At 53.2% G+C, this 27,123-nt stretch overlaps 1 protein-coding gene across 10 annotated transcripts in view; it reads left to right on the top strand.

Moving 5' to 3' along the window:
• The window catches only part of SLC37A1 (solute carrier family 37 member 1), an 81,690-nt gene that overhangs the window by 18,580 nt on the left and 35,987 nt on the right, over positions 1 to 27,123 (top strand). For 8 of the 10 annotated variants that reach the window (XM_027041540.2, XM_053220517.1, XM_027041539.2 and 5 more), the window contains 6 exons: positions 3,254 to 3,486; positions 13,221 to 13,302; positions 21,117 to 21,249; positions 21,950 to 22,028; positions 25,261 to 25,396; positions 26,629 to 26,705. In XM_027041540.2, coding sequence (XP_026897341.1) covers positions 3,431 to 3,486; positions 13,221 to 13,302; positions 21,117 to 21,249; positions 21,950 to 22,028; positions 25,261 to 25,396; positions 26,629 to 26,705 — 563 coding nt within the window. In that variant the 5' untranslated portion in view covers positions 3,254 to 3,430. Of the gene's footprint in view, positions 1 to 8; positions 277 to 3,253; positions 3,487 to 13,220; positions 13,303 to 21,116; positions 21,250 to 21,949; positions 22,029 to 25,260; positions 25,397 to 26,628; positions 26,706 to 27,123 lie in introns of those variants that run through there. The other 2 variants (XM_027041538.2, XM_027041542.2) reach the window with 2 other exon arrangements.

Below are 27,123 nucleotides of genomic sequence, written 5' to 3'. Positions count from 1 at the left end.
AAAGGGGAATGAATTGTAACGCCTGCCTCTCCTCCGGCTTCCCTGAGCTCGCTGCGGGGAACGTGCTGCCTGCCTCGGATCTGAAATCCTGTCAAGTTGTTTGAGTTGGTGACTGTGTTAGATTTCCTCCCAGGCCCCTTCGCTGGTGTCCTTGTGGGTCAAGGCTCCAGACCTTCAGTGTCTCACCATGGAGTCTTGAACCGGCATCTGCAGCTTCTGTTTTGTGCACCACCTTTGAGGTTCTGTCTGCGGGTGGAGGCAAGGACAGTGGTACAGGTAGAGGAGCCCTTTTTTGTGTTTAGACCCCGGGAAACACACAGTGGCCATTGTCATTAATCTTTAATATGGAATAGAGCCTTTAAAGTACCAACCGCAGAAAGTATTTTCTCTGGCAAGGAAGCTGTATTTGTTCTCTCTCCTCCCTTCCTCCCCTCCTTCTCTCTCTCTCTCTCTCAAGAAAAAAGAAAAACTTTTTGGGGGGAGGGGCATGCACTTGCCATCCATGTTTGTCTTAAAATCAGGCCCACTTTTAAAACTTTGCCTTTAAGTAGGTCATTTAAAATGTGCTCAGGGTTGTGTAGATCGTTACAGCAGCACTCAGTTCTGGAAAGACCCTTTCCGCCTTACTCTTGCCATTACCTCCTTTCAGTCTCCTTATTTTTGCTTGGAAGAGCGCACGGAGCCACTGCCGGGCCACCAGTGGAGGGTCTGAGGCCGCCCTGGGGAACGCAGGTCTGCCTCGGGTCATTCCTCTCCTAGCTGGCTGGGTTGGGCTCTTCCAGAAGGTGGGTATAAAAACGTGCCTGTGGCAGATTTTAACAGAGTTGGTGGGGGGTCCTGAAGTTGCTGTCTTTGGTGATAGAATGACACTGGACATTCTGACTTCTCTCCCGAATGTTGAGTTCCAGGGGCGCCTGGAAAGAACGACGGGGTGGGGGGGGGGGGAAGTCTGTCTCCTTTTTACGTGATTGGGCTGCATGCCAAACACAGGATGTCAAGCAGGTGCTTTGCCTCGTTCTTCTGTGCTCTCTGGAGGGGACAGGACAGCCTGGAGGAAGCGAGGTGGGAGGGAGGACGGGGCTGAGAGGGTCTGGACCTGAATCTGCCCAGTGTCCAGCCCAGGCGAGCCATCTGTCCCTGTTGTCCTCCGTAGAAGGGAACGCCATGCCTCACGGTGGTTACAGGAGTCCTCGCCGTGAACCTCAGAGGGCTCGGCCGGCTCTCCGCGGAATGCTTCTCAGTGGGCACCGCCCGGGCTCTGGAGGAAGGAGCCTCATTAAGTTGAGCTCTTAACATCTCGCGTGTAAAATCACTACCTTTGTGCAGCTTAACTGCACTTGCTATGAGAATTATAGCGCTTGGCTTTGACCCACTGTACAGGGGGAAATCCGCTGTTGTTTTAAAAAGAGATGGACGCTTTCCTCCCCTGCTATTCTCCAGTGCCTTTTGGATTTTTTCATTTTTTTTTTTGAAATTACAGGTTTTACCAGAATTGAGGTTAGTTGGTTGGTTGGTTGATTCAGATGACAATAGAATATTCCTAGATAAGCCGTGCCTAGAGAAGCGGTGTTTGGACAGAGGAAGAAATTGGACTCTGACCATCCATTTTCAGGCACCGTGAAGTTGAAATCAAATCGTTCACTACGAGGTCATTGTCGCAAGATTGTTTCTCAAAATAGATTTAGGCTCAAGCAGGGGCCCACTCGTTTTGAGCAGAGTTTTAGTAAAATATTTTGTAAATCTAGATTTTGAGCAAAAACATTTTTGAAGCATTTGTGGAGGTTCATTTCACACATCTCTTGAGCCCTTGCTGCGTGTGAAGTTCTAAACCTCAGTCACGGGAGCGGGGCCGTCCCCGGCAGTCGTGGGCCTCCCTCATCCGTATTCACAAGAACACTAGCTGCTATTTACCAAGCATCTTCCACACCAGGCCCTGTGTGAAGGGTTTTCCACGGACAATCTCCTGTCCTCTTCATAGCAGCCCTAAAACGTAGGTGCCATCATCCCTATCTTTTAGGCAGGGACCGCAAGGGAGCAGACAGTTTAAGCAGCGTGCCCAGGGTCACCCAGCCCAAGGCGGGGTGGCGGGGTCGGGAGGGGTGGTGCAGCAGGCTGGCGGAAGTTCAGGCACAGTTCCGGCTGGAGCAGACTCACCTCTCCACTGCCCCCCTGGGTGGAGGGTTCAGGGTCGGGGCTTCTGGGATGAAAACTCAGCAAGGATTTTGAATTTTTCTCTACCATCATGCAGGGAGATCCTTGAAGAAGGTGTGCGGAGGAAGAAGGGAGAAGGGAGGGCTGGAATGAAAGAGGAGGAGACGCCCAGGCACTTAGGAACTTACTTGGAGTGCTCCGACTCTTCCTATTTGCTTTGCTTGTTTGTTATCCCAAGGAAGTTGCTTGAAGATGTTAAATAAATTTCAGCTGCCTTAGATTGAGATTAATGGTTACTCAAAGTAGCTTTCTTTGAAAAAGTATATAAGCCGGTGAATTTTTGGCCAGGGTCCTACAATGCACCGTGTACCGTGTTATTTAATGCGTTGGTCCAAAAGACTCCTTGTTGCCGAGCATAGCGGATAGACTGAAAATAACACAAGTCATGAGGTTGGCTTTGGGACGGGGGACAGATCTCCCTGGGGTGCTGGGGGTCTCTGGAGTGACCACAGGAGATGAGGAACGGAGAGGCAGATGCGCAGTCGAGTTCCTTCCCGTGGCATTCGGTGTGTTTCCACTGAGTTGTGCGGCCACAGTTCAGCGATCGGTTTGCTGATGTGCCGTCTTGTCGAGGCCTGCGTTCCTCTCTGTTAGCGCGGCCCAGACGTGGCCTGGTCCGCGGTGGGCGGGATCGAGCGTGTCCGGGGGTCCTGCGTGCCCTGGTAATTGAGCACGTGGTGTAGCCACTGGGCACAACCGGGCTTCCTGTGAAGGCTAATATTAGCTCTGAGAAGTACCGTGGTTAAGAGCCAAGGGGTTGATCTGTAGATGTCTCCCGCATGGAGGCGAGCCCTGGGTCGCCTGCGGCTTCATCAGAACATCAGGTGAAACTCATTCCTGTGATCTTGGAACAAGCCGTCCCCGAGGGCGGACGCTCTGTGTCCGCCTTGTAGCGCTCACGGCGGGAGTTCCCCGTCGTGCTGGACGTCCAGCTTTGCCGCGGGCTGGCCGGCAGCCGTCCAGGGTGTTCCTTCAGCCGGGGACCCCACCGGCGTGCGCCTGTCACGACAGCCGACTTTTCCATTCCTCGTCCTCCTTGTAGAGAGCCGAGGCTCCGCCGGACAGAAGAGGGCCAGCGAGAACCAGCAGGACGCCTCGACGCACTTTCCAGTCCGCGTGAGCCGCAGCGGCCAGAGGGAAATCCTTGGAGCTGGGGTCAGGAGCCTGTGGAGGAAGCATCCTGCCTTGTGACCGGAGCTCCGTGGTCAGTGCGGCGTAAATGGCTCCCCTCCCTGCCGGCATCCGCTTCATCATCTCCTTCTCCCGGGACCAGTGGTAAGTGCTGGCACCAGCCAGGCCCGCTGCCCTGTGCCGGTGACACCGCACGGCCGGTGGCATTAGGAAGTCCCGGGGGCGACCGGCCTCCCTGCGACCTTTGAGTGGCCTGTCAGTGGTGCAGACGTGACCAGGATTGTTGCCAAACCGTCTTCCATCTTCGCTTCTGGTGGTGACAGTGTTCGGACCCCTTCACGGTCTTCGGTAGTTTCCGTAATGACCGCAGTCTGCACAGAAAAATGGCCACTGGCTCCCGGCAGGAGTGAAATAAAAACAAAAGGGCTGCGGGTGAAATGAGTACATTAACTCCAAACTCAGCGAGTGGCTTAGCCGGGGCAGAACTTGCTGGGAGAAAAAGAGACGTAAACAAGTTAGATGCAGACCCGAACACCACTTTCTGTTCTGAGGGCAACCTCTCCTGGCATGTCCTTCTCATGGAGGGTTCAGGAACCCCGGGCTCCTTGGAGGAAGAAGAGGGTGAGGGCAGCCTAGAGTCAGGCTCCGCATCGTCTGGCCCGCCCTCTCAAAGGCTTCTCTTCCCTGCTGATCTCTATCGGGAAGGAACAAGATTGCCCGTACCCTCTTAGGTTCTTTCTTTGGGGGCATGCGAATTAAACCACAAAAGACAAATGTGATCACATATGTATGGGAGGTTGCAGAAGAATGTGACTCAAAAGGGCTTATTTGCCATCTTAATAAGGGAAGAGGAGCAGGGGAAGACGTGTGGGAAAACAAATGATGTTGTGGCAAGGGTGAAATGGGCCCTTAGGGACTAGGTGAGAGATATGATAGTGCTGTGGCTACTTCTCATTTCCAGTAAGAAGGGTCGTCTCCCCTGGTTGTGCCCAGGGAGGGTTTTGTGACACTTGAGTTGTTCTAGGTGGCTGAGCTTTTGGGCAGGTAAGAGATTTCAGGAACTCAAATGCCTTCTATTCAAAATAGTTCTTATGCCATAGTGGTGTATTCTGGACGCTTCTTCTCTGCCACGACAGCCCACTGGTGGCATCACACTCTTCCCTGCTTCTCAGGCCCCTGCTGGTTGGTGGGCACCCACGGGGTCTCCGGTGTGACCGCAGACATTTGCCTCCTTTCCAGAGTGGTTCCCGTGTCAGCTCATTTCATGCCTACCAGTAACCCGGCCACAAGGCTTTACACACTTACCTTTCATCTCCTGGGTGCTTCTCTTCCGTTTCTTTGTCTGTTTTGTAACTCTCTTTTGGTACAATGTTTAAACTCCCAGAGGAAAATTACAAGGATATCACAAAGAACTTGGAAGAACCCCTGAATGTCACAAATTCTTTTTCTTTTTTCGGGTTGAGACAGGGCTAGAACAGAGCTTCTCACACTTTAGCGCACATGTAAATCACCCCGAGAACTTGTTAAAATGCGTTGCTGCCTTGGGAGGTCTGGAGTGGGGCCAGAGAATCTGCATCTCCCAGGGGATGTGGAGTCCGTAGACAGTACTTGGGGTAGCAAGGATATAGAATATCACTTCCATCTCTGCCTCAGACTTCCTCTTTGACCTTCAAAAGTTATTGAACCTTTCTGGACCCAGCTTCCTTCCCTGTAAAAGGAGAGAGCTGGCTTTAAGGTTCCTCCGAAGGGCTTTATGTTTTTCTCCCAGCACGCATTGCCCTTCCTAACAGCACCTTGATGTCCTTTGGGGACCTGACTTCCCTCCTGCATGTGCAGTTGTGGGAGTGACGCAGGCTGGCTGGGTCCCTGGACCCAGAGGGGGGCCCACAGGGCCAGCCAAGAAGGGCTCTGGGTTTCACACGGGATAGAAATGAAACGTGAGCCGAGAGGAAGTAATAAACAGAGTTTTTTTAAAGGTACGGAGAGAGTGTGGATACAGACAGAGCATTTGGGAGACTCGGAGAGGAAAGAAGAGGGAGTCTCCTGTTTGCTTGGGGCCTGGGGTTTTTATTGATGGCGGTCTAGTGCCTATGTCTTCTCAAAATCCGGGAACAAAGACCCAGACGAGTGCTTAGGTGTCGTCCACCAGTCACTGATGCCCTGGGGCCAGGGGTCTTGGTGAGTCCGCAGTCTTGGAAAAACATTCATGCCGTTGATGAGGACCCGCCCAGTCACTCCTTAGATGTCATCTCTTGTGCTGAAGAAGACTCCAAAGAAGTCATTAACTTCTTGACCTTGACAAGGAGGACATATGTTACCTGTTCTGTAACAGGTGTGTAAGGCGGGGGTGTAGGCCTTAGCAAAAAACTAGAAACAGGAAAAAGACAGAAAAGAGCAGTTTTTTACGGGGTCCCTTTAGTTTCCCTGTCTCAGCAGGTGAGTAGGTCTCATGCTTTCGGGTGCTTTATGGTGGCCAGCGGAGGCCCTTGAGGCTCTGTTCCCGTGGAGGTTCTCACACAGCCCACTTCCCCCGGGAGGCAGGGTAGGACCCAGGATGGGCTCTTGGTCTCTCCTGGGACGTTCAGTCTTTTTTGTTTTTTACTTTTTTTTTTTTTTTAAATGTTTAGTTTTGAGAGACAGAGACAGAGCACGAGCGGGGGAAGGGCAGAGAGAGAGAGAGGGAGACACAGAATCCGGACCAGGCTCCACGCTTCGAGCTGTCAGCACAGAGCCCGACACAGGGCTTGAGCCCACTGACCATGAGATCGTGACCTGAGCCGAAGTCGGACGCTCACCCGCCTGAGTGCCCCCGGAGCCCCCGGGACATTCAGTCTTGAGGGTCTTGAGTAGAGTGAACCTCGGGCAGAAGTACTCTTGAAATGCAGCTAGTCCACTGTCCATCAGCATGGAGCCTGCTTAAGAATCAATCAGTCTCTCTCTCTTTCTCTGTCTCCCCCCACCCCTCTCCCGTGCTCATGCGCACGTGCCCAAGTTCTCTCTCCAGAAAAAAAAATGAAAATAAATGATACTAGGAATGGATGATAGCCCATTGGATACACTAAGAATCTAATGAGTAAGTGAATGCACAAACGGGAGAAGGGAAGCCCCTCCCCAAGTGGAATGCCAGCCGCTAAGTAGAGCAGCCGGGCCCGCGATGGCACACCGCCGTCCCGTGACCGTCAGGATCACTGCTTCAAGCCTGAAGCTTCCGTGCACACATTGTTGAGGAGGCGGGAGGGACAGGGCGGCCGTGTGGTCTCCCCGTATGTCCCCACGGTTCCTCCGTTAATTGCTTAGAAAAGGTGTGGCTCTCCCTGAGGGACAGACAGGGGCAGACAGCCCCTTAGCCAAGTGGCCACTGCTAACACCACACCGACATCCTGCCTCTGCTTTAGGATGCTCTGAAAAGGACTCCCGTCACGGCTAGGCGCGGTTTCACTGTTTCCAGATGAAGCCTGTGGACTGGTGTCTGTGCCAAATCGTATTGCTCCGTTACCCTCGTCTAAAGTATGCGTCATTAGTTGCATACAACTCAGAGCGATAACACTCAGAGGAGGAAACAGATACTCTGCCCCGAATCTCTCAGGTGGCAGCAGGCTGCTATCCATCTGGGGACACCTGCGATATTCGAGAACGTGTCCAAGCAGACTCTGGAAGTGCACACCTGTCCTGGGCTGTCGCTGCCGAGACGTGCTCTGGTTTTGCTAGAGACGTGGTGTTAACCCGCACGCTGTTCTCGTGGTACCGATAGACGCGGACGAGGCCACCGTCAGACGTCCCTACGAAAAGCAGGCGGAACAGCCAGGAACGAAAGTGTCAGGCAGCTCATTTGTAAGGGTTCCTGTTTAATGTCCACAAGCCTGTGTGTAACACAACACAAAAATAAAAGCATGGGATGGTGTCCGTTTCCCAAGGCTGCTGTAACAAAGGACCACAAACTGTAGGGCTCCCGACAGCAGAAATTTCCTCCCACTGTCCTGGAGGCTGGAAGTCAGAGATCCAGGTGTCGGCTGGTCCGCAGGGTGCAGGGAAGGCCCCCTCCTGCCTCTCCTGGCTTCTGTGGTTGCTGGCAGTCCTTGGCTTGGCTGTGCCTCTGCGGTCACATGGCCCTCTGCCCTGCCTGTCCCTGTGTCTTCACACGGCCTTTTATAAAGATAGCAGTCATTGGATTTAGGATCTCATTTGATTTGAGGTCGCACATGAGCTAAGTATGACCTCAACTAATTACAGCCCCAGGACTCTATTTCCAAATAAGGTCACATTCTGAGGTTTCTGGATGGACTTGAATTGGGAGGAGGGAGGGCTGGGGGGGATACATTATTCAACCCAGTACAAAGTGGATAATAGAACAAATAACCATCCACAATCTTGTTTCGTAAGCGATAAAGACAGAAAAAGGAGGGTAGAACTACAAAGAGGGAAAAGGAATCAGGAGGGCCGCGTAGGACTTGGGTCCCATAACCCCGGGTAACCCCAAGGAAGTCGAGCGTCTGCTCCCTCTCCAGGACAGGCGTAGTGACGTGGCTGCTGTGGCCAGGCCTTCTGGAAGGGGAAAAGTCGACCTCTGCTGCGGGCTCTTCCCCCTCCCCAAGTCCCACGTAAACAAGAGGAGGAAAGAGAGGGAGGAAGGACCGTCGGCCCTGACACTGGCTGAATCAAAGATACGGCTTTCCTTTTTGGGAGACACAGTTTCCATCTCCAAGAAAACTCCAGTTTGCCGTGTATGTTCACCCTTCGCCCTGACTCCGGGACAGCTTCTCTCAGAACGCTGCCGGCCTCTCGGCACGTCCCCTCCCCAAAGACGCTGATGCATCACAGAAAATTCAGATTGGTCTGGAAGCCCGTACAGCTCCCCTCTGCGGCCCCTGTACTCAGGGGGCGTCCCCCAGCGAGGGGCCGTCAGGGGAACGACCTTCACCCACCAGGCCCTGCACTGGTGAGTGCCCACTGTAGAACTGCCAGTTAGGGAAGGAGGCAGTGGCCCGGGGAGTGAAGTTGGAGGCCCAGGGAGGGAGGACAGCAGCCTCGAGGTGGAGGGTGGAGGCCCGGGTTGTCCACTAAGTCCCAATAACCTGGACGGACTGCACCATCCAGGAATGCAGGGTAGGGTAGGGCCCCCGGGCTCTTCAGATGTTATCTGGACGAACCGAGGAGCTCTTTATGTCTGGGTTTTTTGACTCTATTTAATAAACATGTTAATGTATTTAATAAAAATCAAGTATTTGTAAGTAGAATATTCCGTGTATGTCTGGGTGGAGAGTAGAGAGCGTGAACCCAAAAGCCACTCTGTCAAATTCCTGAGCGGAATGACGATGAAATTCGGATTTCTCCTGGCTGATAACACACTCGTGAACCGGTGTTATATAGCATCCTCGAAGGCTCCAGATGCTTCTCTCAGACTCTGGTCCGGCAGATGCTGGAGCTGACTCAGTCCCAGACCGGTGTTCATACTCCTTGTGGAGACTGGAGAAGGGAGCCCTGTGCCCAGGTGAGGGCAGGTCCGGGTCCCTGTGGAGGTGGAGCCCCGACTTGCCCCCTTCTGTCACCCATGCCTCCACCGGAGGTCACTACCCGCCAAAGTGGACACTCTTTTGGAAACTCACTGGCCTTTTCAGACCAGAAACAGGCAGGTTCTTCAGGGTTTGGGGCTGCGCCTCCCGAAACGAGGGGCCTGCCTCTACCTGAGAGCAGGTAGAGGCCCCTGCTCTCATCTCTTGCCGAATACTCTTCCTGCTCACCTGTCTCCCTCTCTGAGAAATACTTTTGTAGAAAGTGGTTCAAACTCTAAAGCTGGAAAAACTTTTATCTTCTTACACAATTATCTTTTCTTGAGTCTCTGATTCAGATTCATTTCAGTCTTACTCTCGGTTTGCTTTCCGTATAAGCCGAGAAGAGCAGCAAGGCTTTAGGCCAGGGTTTCCTACGTCATCGGCCTTGATCGTTGCATGTCCGCATCGCTGACTTTCTCGTGGAGGTGCCTGAGATATTTATATTCCTGCATTTCTTGTGTCCTTCTACCAAGTTGCACAGAAACAAAAAAGTAAAAAAATAAATAGGATCTGAAACACCCAGGATAGTAGGCTTACAAGAAATTTGCAGTTAATTCTGTTACAGACTAGATGACGGTTTCTTTCTGTCTACTTTATGGACTCTGTTCATGTTCCGCATCTCAGATTTCTCTTTGTAGTCATTTTTTTTAACGAATATTTGAATAGCTTCGATTTGGACAAGAGTGGCAGATTTTTTATTTATTTATTTATTTGTTTGTTTGTTTGTTTGTTTATTTATTTATTTATTTTTTCAACGTTTATTTATTTTTGGGACAGAGAGAGACGGAGCATGAACGGGGGAGGGGCAGAGAGAGAGAGAGACACAGAATCGGAAACAGGCTCCAGGCTCTGAGCCATCAGCCCAGAGCCCGACGCGGGGCTCGAACTCATGGACCGCGAGATCGTGACCTGGCTGAAGACGGACGCTTAACCGACTGCGCCACCCAGGCGCCCCTAAAAGTGGCAGATGTTTTAAATGTAATATTATGGCCATCCTGCATACAGGATTAATAACGATAGAGGACTGAATGAACAATATACAGCATAAGACAATTTAAAATGCATCCAGTACAGAGGTGCCCGGTGGCTCAGTTGGTTAAGCGTCCGACTCAGCTCAGCCGATGATCTTGCGGTTTGTGAGTCTGAGCCCCACGTTGGGCTCTGTGCTGACAGCTCAGAGCCTGAGCCTGCTTCAGATTCTATGTCTCCCTCTCTCTCTGCCCCTTCTCTGCTCGTGCTCTGTCCCTCTCTTTCAAAAAATAAAATAAAAACATTACAAAATTAAAACACATTAAGTACATTAAAATACAATACAGTTACAGTGTTTTAGTATGTATGTATTTATTTATTTACTTACTTATTTTCATCCTGATAAGTGCCCTCCTTAATCTCCATCACCTACTCACGCTTGCCCCCACCCACCTCCCCTCTGGTGACCATCAGTCTCTATAGTTAAGAGTCTGTTTCTTGGTTTGACTCTCTCTCTTTTTTCTTTTCCTTTATTCATTTGTTTGGCTTCTTAAATTCCACATGTGAGTGAAACCGTATAATATTTGTCTTTCTCTGACTGACTTATTTCACTTAACGTTATACTCTCTAGTTCCGCTCATGTCACTGCAAGTGAGTGGCAAGATTTCACTTTTTTATGGTTGAGTAATATTCCAGGGTATATGTATACCACATCTACCTTATCCATTCATCAGTTGGTGGACACTTGGGCTGTTTCCATAATTTGGCTACTGTAGATGATGCTGCTATAAACATAGGGGTGCACATATTTCCCTGAATTTGTGTTTTTGTATTTGGGAGGTAAATACTCAGTAATGTGATTCCCGGGTCATAGGGTAGTTCTATTTTTAACTTCGGAAGGAACCGCCATACTGTTCCCTAGAGTGGCTGCACCAGTTTGCGTTCCCACCAACAGGGCACCCGGGTTCCCCTTTCTCCGCATTCTCACCAACACCTGTTGTTTCTCGTGTTGTTGATTGTAGCCATTCTGACAGGTGTGAAGGGATATCACAGGGTAGCTTTGATTTGCATTTTCCTGATGGTGAGTGATGCTGAGCCTCTTTTCATGTGTCTGTTGGCCATCTGGGTGCCTTCTTTGGAGGAGTGTCGGTTCATGTCTTCTGCCCATTTTTAAATTGGGTTATTCATTTTTGGGGTGTTGAGTTGTAACAGTTCTTCATATATTTGGATACTAACCCTTTATCAGATATGTCATTTGCAAATATCTTCTCCCATTCAGTAGGTTGCCTTTTCGTTTTCTTGATTGTTTCCTTTACTGTGCAGAAGCTTTTTATTTTGATGTAGTCCCAGGAGTTTATTTTTGCTTTTATTTCTTTTGCCTTGGGAGACACATCTAGAAAGATGTTGCTATAACCGATGTTAGAGCAATTACTGCCTATGCTCTCTTCAGGGATTTTTTAAAGTTTATTTATTTTGAGAGAGAGAAAATGACTGGAGTAGGGGCAGAGAGAGAGGAGAGAGCTAGAATCCCAAGTAGGCTCCACACTGCCAATAAGAGCCCAACACAGGGCTCAAATGCACAAACCGTGAGATCATGACCTGAGCCAAAGTTGGACACTTAACTGACTGAGCCACCCAGGCACCCCTCTCTTTAAGGATTTTTATCTCCTCAGGCCAGTATCTCTCATGAATATAGATGTGAAAGTCCTTAACAAAATACTATCAAACCAAATCCAACAATAAATCAAAAAAATCATACACCATGATCAAGGGGATTTATTCCTGGGATGCAAGTGTAGTTCAGTGTTCGCAAAACAATCAGCACGATACCTTACATCAATAAGAGGAAGTATAAAAACCATAAGATCATTTCAAAGCATGTCAAAATGCTTTCAAAAAGTATTTGACAAAGTATAACATCCATTCATGATAAAAACCCTCAACAGAGTAGGTCTAAAGGGAACGTACCTCAACATCATAAAGACCATGTATGAAAAACCCACAGCGAACCTCATATTCAGTAGGGAAAAACAGAGCTTTTCCCCCAAGGTCAGGAACAAGACAGGGATGTCTGCTCTCACCACTGTTGTTCAACATAGTACTGGAAGCCCTAGCTTCAGTAACCCAACAACAAAAGGAAATAAAAGGCATCCAGATTGGTAAGGAAGAAACAAAACTCTCGCTATTTACAGGTGACATGATAGAATATATAGAAAACCCGAAAGACTCCACCAAAAATCTACTAGAACTGATAAATGAACTCAGTAAGGTCATAGGATACAAAATCAATTTACAGAAAACTGTTGCATTTCTCTTTCTTTTCTTAGCATAATTAGAGCATTTTATTTATTTTTAGTTTGAGAGAGAAAGAGCGTGAGGTGGGGAGGGGGCAGAGCAGAGGGGGAGAGAGAGAGAATCCCAAGTAAGCTCCACACTCAGCGCAGAGCCCAACGTGGCGCTCGGTCCCATGACCCTGGGATCACACCTGAACCAAAATCAAGAATTGGACACTTAACCGACTGAACCACCCAGGTGCCCCTGGTGCATATCCATACACTAATAATGAAGGAGCAGAAACTGAAATTGAGAAAACAAATCTGTTTACAGTTGTACCAAAACCAACAAAATGTTGAGGAATAAACTTAACCAAAGAGGTGAAACACCTGTATCCTGAAAACTATGAAACATTGACAAAAGAAAGTCAAAATGGTGCAAAGAAATGGAAAGCCATTCCACGCTCATGCATTGGAAAAACAAACATTGTTAAAACGTCTGTACTACCCAAAGCAATCTATAGACTCCACGCAAACCCTATCAGATACCAAGAGGACTTTTCTCAGCCCTAGAGCAAGCACTCCTAAAATGTGTATGGAACCACAAAAGACCCCGAATAACCAAAGCACTCTTGAGAAAACTGGAGGCGTCATAATCCCAGATTTCAAGAGACACTACAGAGCTGTAGTAATCAAAGTAGTGTGGTACCGGCACAAAAATAGACACGTAGGTCAGTAGAACAGAGTAGAAAACCCAGAAATAAATCCACGATCGTAACGTGTGGTCGATTAATCTTCAACAAAGGAGGCAAGAATATGCAATGGGAAAAAGACGGTGTCTTCAACCAATGATGCCGGGAAAACTGGACAGTGACATGCAGAAGAATGGAACCGGACCACTTTCTTACACCAGAAGACACCAGAACTCAAAACTAAATATGAGACCTGAACCATCAAAATCCCGGAAGAGAGCACAGGCAGTAACTTCATTTTCTAGCTATGTCTCCGGAGGCGAGGGAAACACAGTGTACTCTTAACGCATCTTGTATCATTTTACGTCACCCCCCACCTCTGTTCTGTGTTTCAGGTACAGAGCCTTCATTTTTGTTTTGACATTTTTGCTGTATGCCAGTTTCCACTTATCCCGAAAGCCTATCAGCATAGTGAAGGTAAGAAATCATAAAAAGCACCCCGTTTCATGTCCTGCCTATAATTTCCGTAAGGAACTTGTTACTTTAGGAACGGGTTTGGGAGCGAGGTAGGGGGTGGGGGGTGGTGGTGAGACAAGTGGAGGAAACAGACGGTTTAGAAGCAAGTTATCCTCCTTGGTTTCTCTTTTCTGAAATGAACGTCTTCGAAGTGTTTTTAGGGTTTGTAACTCCAGAGGTGCCACATTAGTCGACGGTTGCAGATTTCTAAAGCTTCATTAAGTATTTATTCTGTCCTGCGTGAATTTTTCCCTCCAGACACATCTAATCTGAAATCGTTCCCCAAGGTGCTTCTCCCGTCACTGTGCTCCGATCCTAAGCCTGGCCGTGGTGGCCCCGCTATTCTTAGAGCCACGAGCTTCTGTTTGAGTGACGGGTGAGCAGCAGGTGACGCTCAGCAGGGCACTTAACTAGACTTCAAGAAGAGAAGATTCAAGTAGACAGTCCTACGTAATAGTCCGTTTAAACTGGGGAAGGAGCGAGATAATTTTCTTACCCTCACAGGAACGACATCATTTTGCCTATAGACTGTCAAGGCTTTTGACTCTTGGTTGTAGAAGGAACAGGAAATTGTTTGTTGCCAAAGATCGCTTAGTCAGAACTCAATTGCCTGCCCTTTCACCTTCTGGTCCTGGGCAGGGACGCAGATCGGGCACCGTGATTCTGACCTTTGTAGCCACGCTTCCTCCCTTCCCGCCCAGAGGCCTTCAGGCCAGCGGGACAGGGAATGCCGAACACGGCCATCGTTCTGTGGACAGTTTTGTGTTCCCTGCTCTCCAGTAACGCCCAGTGGGTGTTAGTAAAACAGCATCCATCTACTCAAAGGATCCTACAGTTCGTCCTTGACCCCCAGTTAGCAGGAATCTTCCGTGCCCTTCACGTCACTGGAGCTTTCGATATACCGAGTTTGAATGACTGCGGGGGGATGTGATGCACCCAACCAGGGACTCTAAAATCATACCAAGGACCCGCCACTACATTTCAATGCTACCACTCACTCCTTGTCTTCCTTGTTAGGGAAGCGCACATACGGCTCAAGGAAAGGCAAGTTCTAAGAACGGAAGAGGCCATTGGAGGGGTCCTGGTGAGCGCCGTGGGGCTGAAGGAGCTGCTGGGGGTTCAGCATTGACCTTGGGTGGGGGGCGAATGCCTAGAGTAGGGAGGGTGGGCTCTCACTGGCAAGCCCTGCCTAGGGGGCAGAGGCTCCGTGTGAGGACACAGGAGGGGGCGCCGGCCGCCACAGGACCTCCTTGGCGGGACGGGACACTTGGATTCGATTCGCTATCACAAGGGGCCCCTTGTGAAACCCATTCAGCCAGGAAGGGATGTAGCATTGTTGTGGGGCACCCTCCCAGCTTCCCCGCTGGGAGCTTGGGGCTTACTGATGAGGCGGTGTCCCATCAACTCCTATGTGAGCATTGCATCCGTCAGGGCGCCTGCTGAGCCCTGTGGCAGGGCAGGGTGCCCTGTTCATCGTTTGACAGTCCTCGCAGCAGGCCTGGGGGCTCGGGAGCCCAGTCCCCTCGTGCAGGGTGGCGCAGCTCCAGCAAATTCCGCAGGGTCTCTGCTCTCGGCCTCTGTGCCGCGGGCCCGCAGGGTGTGGAGTACCTGAGTACGTCCGCAGCCTCGCACCCGGCTTTTCTTTCACACGCGGATTTTCAGGCTTAGCACCTGCGATGGGCTGAGCTGAGGTTTCTTCTTCTCAGGTGGATAAGGTTGGCCCACTACCTGCAGCGACCTAAGCTTTATAACACCTGACAAAGCGCTCACGTGCTTGGGCCTCTTCTGTATAAAACGAGAAGTAGGGATGATTCTGGGGACACAAGGAATAGTTTGAATTCTCTGCAGCCTGTATTTCCTAACACATTATAAGCAACACAAAATTAAAATATATTTGCTTACCTGGAATTGGTCACCAGGTAGAACGGTTCTCATCTGTAGAGTGACAGGACATATGTCATGTCAGATTTAGACTACCCTGTTTGGACTCGCCTTTAATCACCATTGAGACATTTCATTTGTCTCTGATTTTAGTGGAGCAAAAAGAAAGCAAAGATGACAGTGATGGAGAGCCGGGGGCACAGCCCTCCCCCTTCCCACATCCTGTCCCAGCCCGGCCTCAGGCCACCAGGCTGGGCACTGGCGGGGCCTGCTCCAGGCACTGGGTGCCGCTGGGGGCTCTTTCTCCCCAACGCGCCGCCCCCGTGGGCCCGAGCGTACCTGAGGGCAGGGGGCTTCTCTGGGGAGCTGCAGGGAGCCTTGTGCCCCGCGGGAATGGGGACACCCACTGGTTTGAGTGTGAGCATCTGGCCCTCCCTGCACACACAGGGCCTGTAGGAAGGAAGGTGTGAAACCCTCAGCAGCAGACAGAAGACCGCCGGGAAAGCTGGCCACGGTGCACGCCGTGGGTAGAGTGGCCAGTGTCCCGGTGTGCGGGCTTCATTAGAACACAGCAGCGTTTGTTTTTTTAAGTTCATTTATCTATTTTGAGAGAGAGAGAGAGAGAGAGAGAGAGAGAGAGAGAAAGCACGATCAGAAGAGGGGGAGAGAGAGAGCAAGAGAGAGAATCCCAAGCAGGTTCCACACTGTCAGTGCAGAGCCCAACGTGGGGCTCGATCCCACAAACTGACGTGACCTGAGCCCAGATCCAAAGTCAGATGCTTAACCGACTGAGCTACCCAGGTGCCCTGCCTCAGTGTCTTTTTAACTGAACAAAGTCTCCCTAGAATATATGTGGAAAAATGTGCAAGAATTAATGACCAAGGAAAAATTAAGCCACCATGATCAAGTTTTTATGGTACGCCTGAGAGTAGACCAAGAGGTCAGTAGAAGAGACTAGAAACGTGGCGTGGTCGACGGAGGTGCTGGGAAAAGTGTAGCTTATTTAGCAAAAGGCATGAGCACAGCTGGCTACTCGGCTACAAGAATGAAGTGGGGCCTCTGTCTTATACAAATAGATGGGTACATTAAAGAATTAAATGGGGGGGGGGTGCCTGGGTGGCTTAGTCGGTTAAGCGTCCGGCTTTGGCTCAGGTCATGACCTTGCGGTCCGTGAGTTCGAGCCCCGCGTCGGGCTCTGTGCTGACCGCTCAGAGCCTGGAGCCTGTTTCAGATTCTGTGTCTCCCTCTCTCTGACCCTCCCCCGTTCATGCTTTGTCTCTCTCTGTCTCAAAAATAAATAAACGTTAAAAAAAAAAAAAGAATTAAATGGGAAAAATAAGTATAATTCCAAGAGCGAAAGTATGTCCATCTTAGAGGTGTGGAGTTGGCAAGCCCGAAGGCGGCCGGCCAGAGGGGATGGCGGGCGGGGTCGTTCACGGACACCCGGTGGCCGGGCGAGAGCGGTCACAAAGGCGAGCGAAAGTGGCCCCTGATCGCATCACTCCCGCTGTCTAAACACTTGCCCTCGTCACGGCAGCGAGGGCAGGGAGACGGCCAGGCGCTGGCAATGGGGACGCCGGGCTCCCGCCTTCTGGGGACCATTTTGTGAACCGTATCTCTTCCGAGATAGAATATGCACCCTTCAGCCGCGCTGGGACCCTTGCCCATTAACCGAAAGCGCTGCCGTACTTAAAATCTGCAAATGTGTCTTTACTGTGGCACTGTTTGCAATTTCAAAAAGAAAAAGGAAAAATCCTGCATATTATGTGACCCCAGTCAGCAGGTGAAAGAAAGTCTGAGTAAATTATGGCCAGTCCATAAGCTGATATACGCAGCCGCTTAAAAGAATCACAGGGGCGCCTGGCCGGCTCAGTCAGAAGAGCATGCGGCTCTCCATCTTGGGGTTGTGAGTTCGAGCCCCACGTGGGGCGTAGAGATTACTTAAATAAATAAACTTCAAAAAGTAAAGAAACAAGTATTAAGAAACAAAACGATAATTAATCAGAGCCAGACCAGGTGACACAGGAAGATTTCTAGAGCTATTTTGAGAGGGGAGAGGAAGGTGTACTTAACGTCTATATAGAACGGTTCCGTGTCTGAAAACCAGAGGATGCACAGGAGCAGAAAGCCCCCCGCCCCCTTTCCGTGCCCCTGAGGCAGCGGGCGTGGGCTGGCGGCGCGGTCCTGTGGTGCCAGTGGTTCCCGCAGACCAGCTGAGCACACGCAGGGCCCGCCGCCCTTCCCGCGGTCAGCCTGTCCCCGCGCTCACGCTGCTCTAGCAAGTTCCGTGGGCTGTGTGGCTCACCAGCAGCAGACGTGTACTGCTCTCAGTCCTGGGGGCTGGAAGTCCCAGATCGGGGTGCCAGCGGGGTCCGGCCTGCAGATGGCCACCTCCCTGTGTCCTCACGTAGGGGACCTGCCGTCCTCACAGAGGCCCCCGCTCCTGCTCCATCACGGGGGCGGGGGGCAGGTTTCAACACAGGGATTTGGGGGAACACAGGCATTCAGACCGCCGCAGGTACTGGAACTTCCCTTTCTCCTTTAGGACTTCCTCTGGATAATGCCTTGGCAAGTTCTTGTAACCCAAAGCCTGATAAAAGGAACGTAAAGGACTAGTTAAAGTGAACGGGCCCACGCCACCTGGTGGACCACAGAGAGCCGACCACACGTGTCCCTGCATGTGGACTACGTCCGCACTCACACGTACACGCATGCACTCGTGCTCTAATCTAAGCTCTCACTGTGCCGTCTACAGGGGGCACAACCACGACCCCTCTCCTGGGGGCGTTGACAAGGCCGGCATCCCACTCTGACCTGCCGTCCCCATCGTCACCGCCCTGAATTCCTGACCCCGGCCTGGTCCCCGCCCGGTTGGTTTTCTGCTCAGTCACCCAGAACCAGCAGCATCACTGGGGCCTGGCAGACCTGAGAACCCAGGAGGTGCCCCCCCCCCCACACAGTTGGGATGAATGAGTGTATGAGGCTCGTGGCTCAAGTTGAGGCTTAAACAACAGTCTTCAGTAAATGTGCGTCCACGTACAGATACGTGTGCCTAAGTCTGCGTGGGTGTGAGCGCGTGTAGAACGTCGGTGCCGCGGAAAGGCCATGCTGCCCGCTGATCCCGCGTGGTTCCCTCTTGTTGCCCACTGGTAGGGGCACTGGGGGAGGGGCCAGGGCTGGAGATGCATCCGCAGACGGGACAGAGAGCACCTGCACCCCACCCCTGCCTGCCCCTCCCCACCCCCACCCGCCTTGTGTTCCCATGGCTGTTTTCGTGGCTGCTTGCCGTGTCCCCCCATCCTGCGGACACCAGCCCCTCCCGCCCCCGCCCCCACCTTCCAATCCCCGTGGCACCTGCTGTGTACTTTGTTGCTGTCCCGCCGTGTGGCACGTGGGCAGCGGTAAATAACCTGGAGGGTCGTGTACCTGGAGCCTCCAGGCCACATAGTCTCCTGATTGCTTGGCTTTTAATGACCGCCTGGTGTCACACGTCCATTAATTTTGTTACCTGTGGAAACATTCGCGTAAAAATTGGCAAGGGCCAAGGACTAGCCCCCCGTCGCTGTCACACCAGGGTATGAACCCGTTCGTTCCCCTGCTGAGGGTTTTTCTGATCAGATCCTCTTGGCCTAATTCATCCTTAACTTTCCCTCACACACCGGGTGTGGGAATAAAGCTGGTGGCTGACAGCCAGCACGTGGCGACAGAAACAAGCATCCTCGGGACCAGTGTGAAGTCTTTGCTGGCTCTCCTGCAGCCCTTCGGCCGCCCAGAGGGTGGAGATCGCGGTTCCGGTGGGAAGGGTGCGGGCTGGGGAAGGGCTCGGCGCGGCCGCCAGAGGCTGGAGTGAGTGGGGGGCCCCCTGCCTTGGTGAAGTCGCTGTGCCCTCTGAGAGTCCAGGGGAGAAGCGGGAGGCCAGCCCCGTGGCACCAGAGTCCCCCTCATCACAGGACAACCAAGATGAAACCCCTTCTGCTTGTTTATGACACAAGAAGGGATCCTTCCTCATCTTTCTTGGTCCCAGGGGATGTGGAAGCCCCGCTTGGAGCCGTGGCCCACAGCCACCTCCTCCCTCGTTCCGTCTCGGCAGGCGGGTCAGCGCCCGGCCTGCCTGCGACTCTCTCGGCGACGGATGGACAGCGAGGGCGGTGAGGCACGGGGTCTGGCCCAGGGAAGGGTGACTTCTGCGGGGAGAGGAGGAGCCAAGTATGAACCCGGGGGAATGGGGAAGGGCCGCCTGCTGTGTGCAGGGCAGGGGGACTCCGAGATCCCGGCCAGCACAGCCGGCCTCCGGCCCTGGGAGGGTGAGAGGAAAGCTGTCTTGCAAAGACTCGACTGAGTTTGTAAAGCGGAGCCCGCGGAGAACTTTTAGGGCGAGGTTTGAATGTTAGCAGAACGCCCAGTGCTGATGACAAGCCACGGGACCACAGAGTGGCTGAGTCCCATGTGCCCTGCCAGGCCTCGGTGGCGTGTGTCCGTGCAAAACCAGGAGGCGTCCAGCCCAGGCTGACCACAGCCCTGGCAAGGGCAGCCGTTCGCAGGAGCCTCTTTGGTGACTCCCTCTGGAAGAGACGGGTGCCAGGGAAGGAGGCGGTGGGCAGGACGTGTGGCCGCTGTTCTTTCTGGGGCCAGCTTTCCTCGTGAACCCCAGACCCCTGCCTTCACGCTGCGGCTCTGTGAAGAACGCCGCTTGGGGCCCTGCTCCCACTAAGGGCCACTCCCTGCCCTTGTGGTTGCCTCCTTTCTGCCCTCACTCACACCTGGGGGATTACTTCATCTGAGCCCCTGGGAGCAGAAAAACCCAGAAAATGCACAGCAGGTGGCAGGGGTGCCTGGGAGGGGAGACATGGACTGTGCGGCTGAAAGGCATACTGGTAGACAGGTGGAGGTTCCCCCGTAGCAAGACGGGCCCTTTGCTGGAAGGGGAGGTCCTCTTGTAAGGAGCACCCCGCGTCCCCTGTGCCCTGCACACAGCCCCGGTGCCCACTCCTCCGGCCCTCCCTGGTGCGTCCATGCCCCGGAACAGCATCACCAATCCCGCTAAGTTCTGCGGCTGAGGGGGGCCAGCCCTGTCTGCAGGCGGGCACACTGAGGCAGGTGGGAGCGACTTCCTCAGGCCCCTGCACCTGTCAGCCAGAGGGCTCCCGAGCCTTACACTCCTCTGCCCCTGGCCCGCGTGCTGGTTCCGCGGACAACTTGGTGGGTCGGTGGCCTTGTGCCCCAGCTGTGCTGTTGTCTTACTGAGGCACGTGATTTGCACACGGTAACACCCGCAGATCTGAAGCGTCTAGCCTGGCAAATATGCACAAGCCCGAACGATCCCCAGGTTAGGGTCTGGCCCCTTCCAGCTCCCGCTGCAGGCCCCGCGTGCCCCGCCCCCTTCGTGGCCCTCCTGCTGGTGAGTGAGTGTCACCGCTGCCACCTGGGGCTAGGTTCTGTCCTCCAGTGACTGACCGAGTCTGCCCTTTGCGCTCCTCACGTCAGGCTTCTTCTGATGGGAGGTTCATCCTCCTCTTTGCTTGGACCTGTGCCTTGCTCTCCGGCTTCACGGGGCATTTACTCGGGTGTAAATCTGGCACGATGAGGCCGTGTTCGCAGTGTGGCAGGCGGTGCCGGGCTGGCAGCAGGCGGCTCTCAGCTGCATGGTCGTCTCCGCCGCCAGACCGTCACAGGCCTGTGTTGGCTGTGTGTGAGTTCGGGGCTGGGAGCGGCAGAGGCCCGAGCAGCCCCGGTCACCGCAGGCATTCGGTGGTCGTGCAGACAGACTGTCCCGGCGGGGGCCTCGCTCCCCCAGAGCGTGGTTGCCCTGGGAAGACCGAAAGGAGGGGGCGGCTGTTCCAGTGCCGCGAGCCCCTGAACCTGGCCTGAGCACGCTGTCTCTGCTGATGTCCTAGGGTGAGCTCCACAGGTACTGTGCCGCACTGAACGAGGGGGACGTCGAATTGAGCAGCCAGAGCCAGAGGGCCAGTGACACCCCCCGCCACCAGCCACCAGACAACGAGACTGACTGCAGCTGGGCCCCGTTTGGTGAGTTCTCCGTCTGTCCACCCCGGTGCATCCCGATCCTGACGAGCGCCGTCCTGCGGCCTCTCGCGTGGCTAGACAGCGAGTCCTGAAAGCGACAGGCAGCCTCGCCGATGTGGGCGGCACTAACGGTGTTCCCGGACGTGACTGCCTGTCCGGGGACAGCTCTGTCCTGCCACCCGCTCGCCTCCTCCCGCAGCTACTGTGCCCGCGGCACCTGCTGACGCCCGGGAGATCCTCTTTCTGGGGAAATCTGCTCAAGAGGACTTGTATTTTGCATCTGTCGGGGCTGAGAGCCAGGCTTTGCCGAGCGGGGACCGTGCTGGACAGGAGAGGGAGCCCCCAGAGGTGTGGGGCGGGGGCTGGCCCGGGGCTGCTGCAGAAAAGCCAGATTAACTCGGGAGGCAAAGTGAATAAAAAAACCACATGCTCCCCATGCACAGTGGGGATTTTCTCTAATCCAGATGACGTCTAGTTAGTGATTATTTGAGAATGTGGCAACTTTCTTTCCCTTTGTCCAGAAGCCAACCGGATGTCCTGCCACATTTTCTGTGTTCAAAACCGTCCCTTTCTCCTCCTGCGTCTGCTGCCCAAGTGTAGACAGCAGGCATGTGCATTTTATCACCCGGCCCCAGAACACAGACTGGTATTTAGTGGAAGTAGGCCATACTCACTGTTTCCTGCTGATTTTCACCCTGTGTAGACCAGGACAACTACCAGCAGCTGCTCGGGGCCCTGGACTACTCGTTCCTGTGCGCATACGCCATCGGCATGTACCTGAGGTAGGTCTGCCTGCTTCTCAAGATGCTCGTCGTTCTCGTCCATTTGCCGCAGGACATGTCTGCGGGTTGCTTACCGCCCTGGCTCTTCTCAGAGAGGAGGGTAAAGTGTGCTGCAGGGCTGATCAACACGAAACCGCCAAGCGGTGCGTGTAGACACCCCGGATGTTGTGCTGCTCAGGGCGGGCCGTCCGGGGACGGCGCTCAGGGCCCCGGGCTTTCGGAGGCACCGTTAACCCTGCCGTGGGGTGGTCGCCGGGAACAGGGTGCTGGTAGCTCCCGGGGATCGTGTGCAGAGTGATCCTCTCCTCTGTCCCTGGGGCCACCATCTGTTCACACGACCCGGATCACTAGAGTCACAGCAGTTTAGGGTGCGTGCCGGGCACGTCCCCCTGGCTGCCCAGCTCACCCCAAACAGCACCTCACCGTCCTCCCTGTGGTTGGGGCACGGACCCCAGAGACACGCAGCTGGGAATAAATCCGACTCAGTGCTGCCCCTCTTTGGGCCTCAGTTTCCCCTCTGCGAAATGGGCACAACAGTGGTTAACTCCCCGGATCATGGCAGGAGAGGATGAGCTAATCCGTGTAGAATGCGCAGAGCAGAGCCCGGCCCGTGGAGTGTTCCCAGCGTCGGTCACATGTGATTCTCACCCCGTCCTGCATCGACCCAGGAAGGTGGAAGTGTTATGTGGGTAACAGGATTTGTGATTGGCTGATTAAAAACTGGTATCGTGTCAGTCCAGCCGGGTTTAAAAAAAAAAATCATAGGGACTAAAGGCCTTCAGCTCAAGGGGCTTTTGTTCAGAGACCCAGTGATCTTCAGAGCTTTGAGCATCGTGGGGACACCTGTGAGCGGTTAGCTTCTCTGTGATATCTACCCAGAGTGTGGCATCATCCAGACCTGCCCCTGCACCCCAGTGCAGGGTGGGGGTGGTGCCCGGTCAGGCACTTTCTGTTGGTGGAGTGGACGGCCCCTCTGTGTTTCATTTGCATAGCCCTGCAGAACGGGTTTGAATGACCGAATGTGTAAGGTTGGATATGGAAGCCTGTGGTGCGTGCCCCTCCCCTGCTCATGCTCTGTCTCTCTCCCTCTCTCTCAAAAATAAATAAAGCTTAAAAAAAATTTAAAAAAAAAAGAAAAAGCCCAAAGGTTGGACTGTTTTTCCCAGTTACTAGAAAACAGTATTTAAATGCAGTTCTCAGTTTAGCGTGATATTGTCCCCTAGGCAACACTTAGCAGGATCTGGAAACAAGGTTGGTGTCACAACCGGACAAGGGGTGCTTGGCATCTAGTGGGCAGAGACTGGGGCCGCTGAGCATGCTACAGCACAAAGAGTGACCCGACCCCACGGGTCAAGAGGGTTGAGGTTAAGAAGGCTTTAAATAAGAGGGTCTTACTGTTGTTTATGTATCAGCAAAGATAACGTGTTATGAAACTCGCCAATGAGGGTTTATTAACAAAATTCTGCCTCGTGTAGAATCCGGAGTAGACTCGTGGCTGTAACAAAGGCATACACTGCTTCTTTGGATGGCCCTTTAGTGACACTGTGACACGTGGCTCAGGAAATGGATCGTTTGTGTGTCGCGTGAACCGCATACGGGGGCACCTTCATCAGCCCAGACCTTCCTAGCAGGTGCGCCCTGGCCTTTGGTCCCGGTATGAATCGATGTCAGGTGGAATGGTGTCCGTTCCCTTAGGCCTTTTCTTTAGCGACTTGGAAGCAGAGACTAAATTTGGGCCCAGTGTCATATAGCAAGGCTGGAGAACATGTGTCAGCCCTGGCCGACGGCACTAGCTCTGTCCTGTGACGCCCAGGCAGGTCAGCCAGCCCCTCCGAGACACGTCTTCTCTCCTCTGAAGCCAGCGGGTTGAAGCAGAGAACTTGCTTAGCTCTAGAACGCTCTTCAGTTTGTGACCGGTTTCTCCCCAGCTTAAAATCTGACCTGAATGTTGTTTCTAATTTTTTTTTTAATTTTTTTATGTTGATTTATTTTCGAGAGAGAGAGAGAAAGACAGAGTGTGAGCAGGCGAGGGGCAGCGAGAGAGGGAGACACAGAATCAAAGCAGGCTCCAGGCTCCAAGCTGTCAGCACGGAGCCGGACGCGGGGCTCAAACCCACAAACTGTGAGATCACTGACCTGAGCCGAAGTCTGACACTCAACGGACTGAGCCACTCAGGCACCCCTGTTTCTAATTTTAAGTTACTTCCTCTGCCTTAGTCATTTGCCTCAGTCACCGGTGTGGTGTTAGGTAGATTGGCTTTATTTGGGGACTCCAGAAGGACAGGTTTTCTAGTGTGTTGGTTCTTGAGATGAAAGACAGAATCGTGGAGATGGTTCCCAGAGCATTGTTCACGGGCAGGTAGGGGTCACTCTCCATTAAGTTTCTTGTTTATCTGAATCCCTTAACAGCCATGTGGAAGAAAATGTGACCCGTGGTTTCTCATGGCTGCAAAAGCCTCCCAGTTACCTGGGATTATTCTGGGTTTTGTGCACTGAACAAGTGACACTGTCACGTTGCTCCTTGGTGGCCCTTCCCCTAAGGCGGTGAGAGGCCACCCTGCCCCGGGCCCTTCACCCACAGCGACCCCACCGGAGCACCAGACGGCTCTGGGAAGGAGCTGTCCAGCCAGCTGCTCATTTTGAGCCACCTTGCCGGTGGAAAGGAGCATGTCACCCCCTGTCCCCGACCTCACGCTCCAGTCTGTCTGTCTTCAAACCAGGTCACGGTGGTGCCAGCAGGAAGGCAGCTGGCAGAGCCCCTCCAGCCTGGCGTGTTAACGCAGGGGACTCGGTGACAGCTCGGGGGCGAGCGACTAACCGAGGCCACAACTGATCCCGTTCATGACACGCCTACATCTGCCCGTCCAGATGTTTGAACACTATGCGCAGTTACTGGATGCTGTTTACAGAAAAACGCGTTTAACTAGCAGGACGAGATTTTGGTTGTTTTAATTGGCAACCGTCACAGGCAAGTCATAGTGTTTGAGGTTTATTACTTGACGGTTAGTGGCTTTTACTAGAAATAAAGTCCTAAGAGATGTTGCCAATTGCCAATTTCTGGTTAATAAGTGCTCCACCGGAGACAGCTGTGATGAAATCTTCCTGGAAACTGTAGCGCATCGGAGTTCTGAAAGTTCGGAGAACAGCGTGAAAACGTCCGGAAGGATCCGGACGCTTCATGTTGTGGGTGTGTTTGTTTTCTCATGTTCGCTTCTTTCTTCTCCGTCCTCAGTGGCATAATAGGGGAACGCCTGCCCATTCGGTATTACCTGACTTCTGGGATGCTGGCCAGTGGTGCTTTTACCGCCCTGTTTGGATTAGGGTATTTCTACAACATCCACAGTTTCGGCTTCTACGTGGTAACTCAGGTGAGGTCTGGGTCCGCGGCTCCCCACGGATGGGGTTTCCGTGATGAATCGGACTGGGCCTTTCTGCCACGAGAGAAGGCTGCCTGGGGGTGGGGGTGCACGGGGTCCTGTCTGCCGTTGGGGTCGGTGCTGGCACAGGAAGTTCTGTCCTTGCAGTAGCTGTGAGGCCTCCCTTAGTCCTGGGACCTGCCTCTTAAATCCTCCCCCTCCGAGCCCCGCTCTGGGCACTGAGGCAGGGAGCCTGGGAGCCCTGCCGCCCGAGTGTGGGAGACTTCGTGTCCTGTGGCCCATTTGACCTGTGTTCGATGGAGGGACACAGGGTGGCAGGGGTGGGAGGAAGGGAGCACTCTGGAGCTGCTGGCGGGAGGTCGGCGTTGCGGGTCGTCAGCAGGGCGGAGAGGAGAGAGCCTCACGGTGCTCCAAGGGGAGTAGAGCCAGGCCGTGGGCTCTGCCCTTCCTGCCGGCCCATCTGTCCTGGTCTGCCACTGCCCCCGCCCTGCCCCGCCCTGGGTAAACATTGACCACAAGTGAGAAATGACGAAAATACTCATGCCCAGCCTCTGAGGCTCTCCAGAGCCCGAGGGTGTCATCAAATCATCAAAGCCAACTGTCCGGAATTTGCTTTTCAAATGTTGCCGTTGGAATTGAACAAGTTTGGCTGTTTTAATGACAACAGCGATTCACACTTTATAGTAAAATAAAAAATTAGAAGGAAGGAAAAGAGCTTCCCAGAGTCCCAGCTTGTTCCTAGAGGGAAGGCAAGCCGGACTGGCCCGGGGACATTGTAGGGGGCAAAGGAGGGCAGCTCCTGTCGTGCCCTTGACCCTGGATGCCCCGGAGACTAAAGCAGACCTGCTCACGCTTCTTGAACCTTCTGAGAGCGTCAGCCCGGGCGCTGTTGAAAACGTGGAGAAACGCTTCCCCGAGCTCTGCGTCCAGCCCGTTCTCCTCTCAGAGGCTCAGGCCACGGAAGTGAAAACACTTATCTATGATTTCCATGCACGTGTGTGTGTGTGTGTGTGTGTGTGTGTGTGTGTGTGTGTAGCTGAAAACATATCCGTGGCTGTTGAGGCTCCCATCAAGGAGGGTTTTGCTGCCTTGCTGCTGTGGGAGTCCCCGCTGTGCACCCAAACTTGCAAAGAACCGGGGAAGCGAGCGCCTGTGAGCCTGGCCTGAAGACGGCCGCGTGCGCTTTCCCGCCTGCCGTCAGCCCTCCTTTGCCCCTGTCACAGATCATCAACGGACTGGTGCAGACCACCGGCTGGCCCAGTGTCGTCACCTGCCTCGGCAACTGGTTCGGAAAAGGAAGGTGAGAAAAGGCACCGCTTTCAGCACCATTTATTTTTTAAGATTCTGACGCAAACCAGACCACGTCATTTTTAGGCATTCTTTAGATCGGCTGCGGAAAAAGCCGCTTTTGCTAGCCTGCTCTCTCAAAGATGATTGACACTCTGGGGTTCTGAGATTCAGGTGGGCCTTTGTCCCTGTCGCGGGCTGCGGGAGCGTGTCGTTCTGCGCAGCTGGTCACCCGCGAGCCTGGCAGAAACAACGGAGCTTAGGGCCCGGCCCCAGGTCTTGTGAAGCAATAAGTATATCGTCCCAAGACAGGAAGGCACCTGGAAGGGTGACAGGTCCTGAGCTGCACTCAGTGTTTGGCGATGGGCCCACGGTCTGTGATTTCTGCATGGTGCACGGCGTGGCCAGGCCCGAGAGCACACAGCGCTGGG

The sequence above is a fragment of the Acinonyx jubatus genome, chromosome C2 (genome assembly GCF_027475565.1).
Source record: "Acinonyx jubatus isolate Ajub_Pintada_27869175 chromosome C2, VMU_Ajub_asm_v1.0, whole genome shotgun sequence".
NCBI classification, from domain to species: Eukaryota; Metazoa; Chordata; class Mammalia; order Carnivora; family Felidae; genus Acinonyx; species Acinonyx jubatus.
This window is presented reverse-complemented; position numbering and strand designations above follow the sequence as displayed.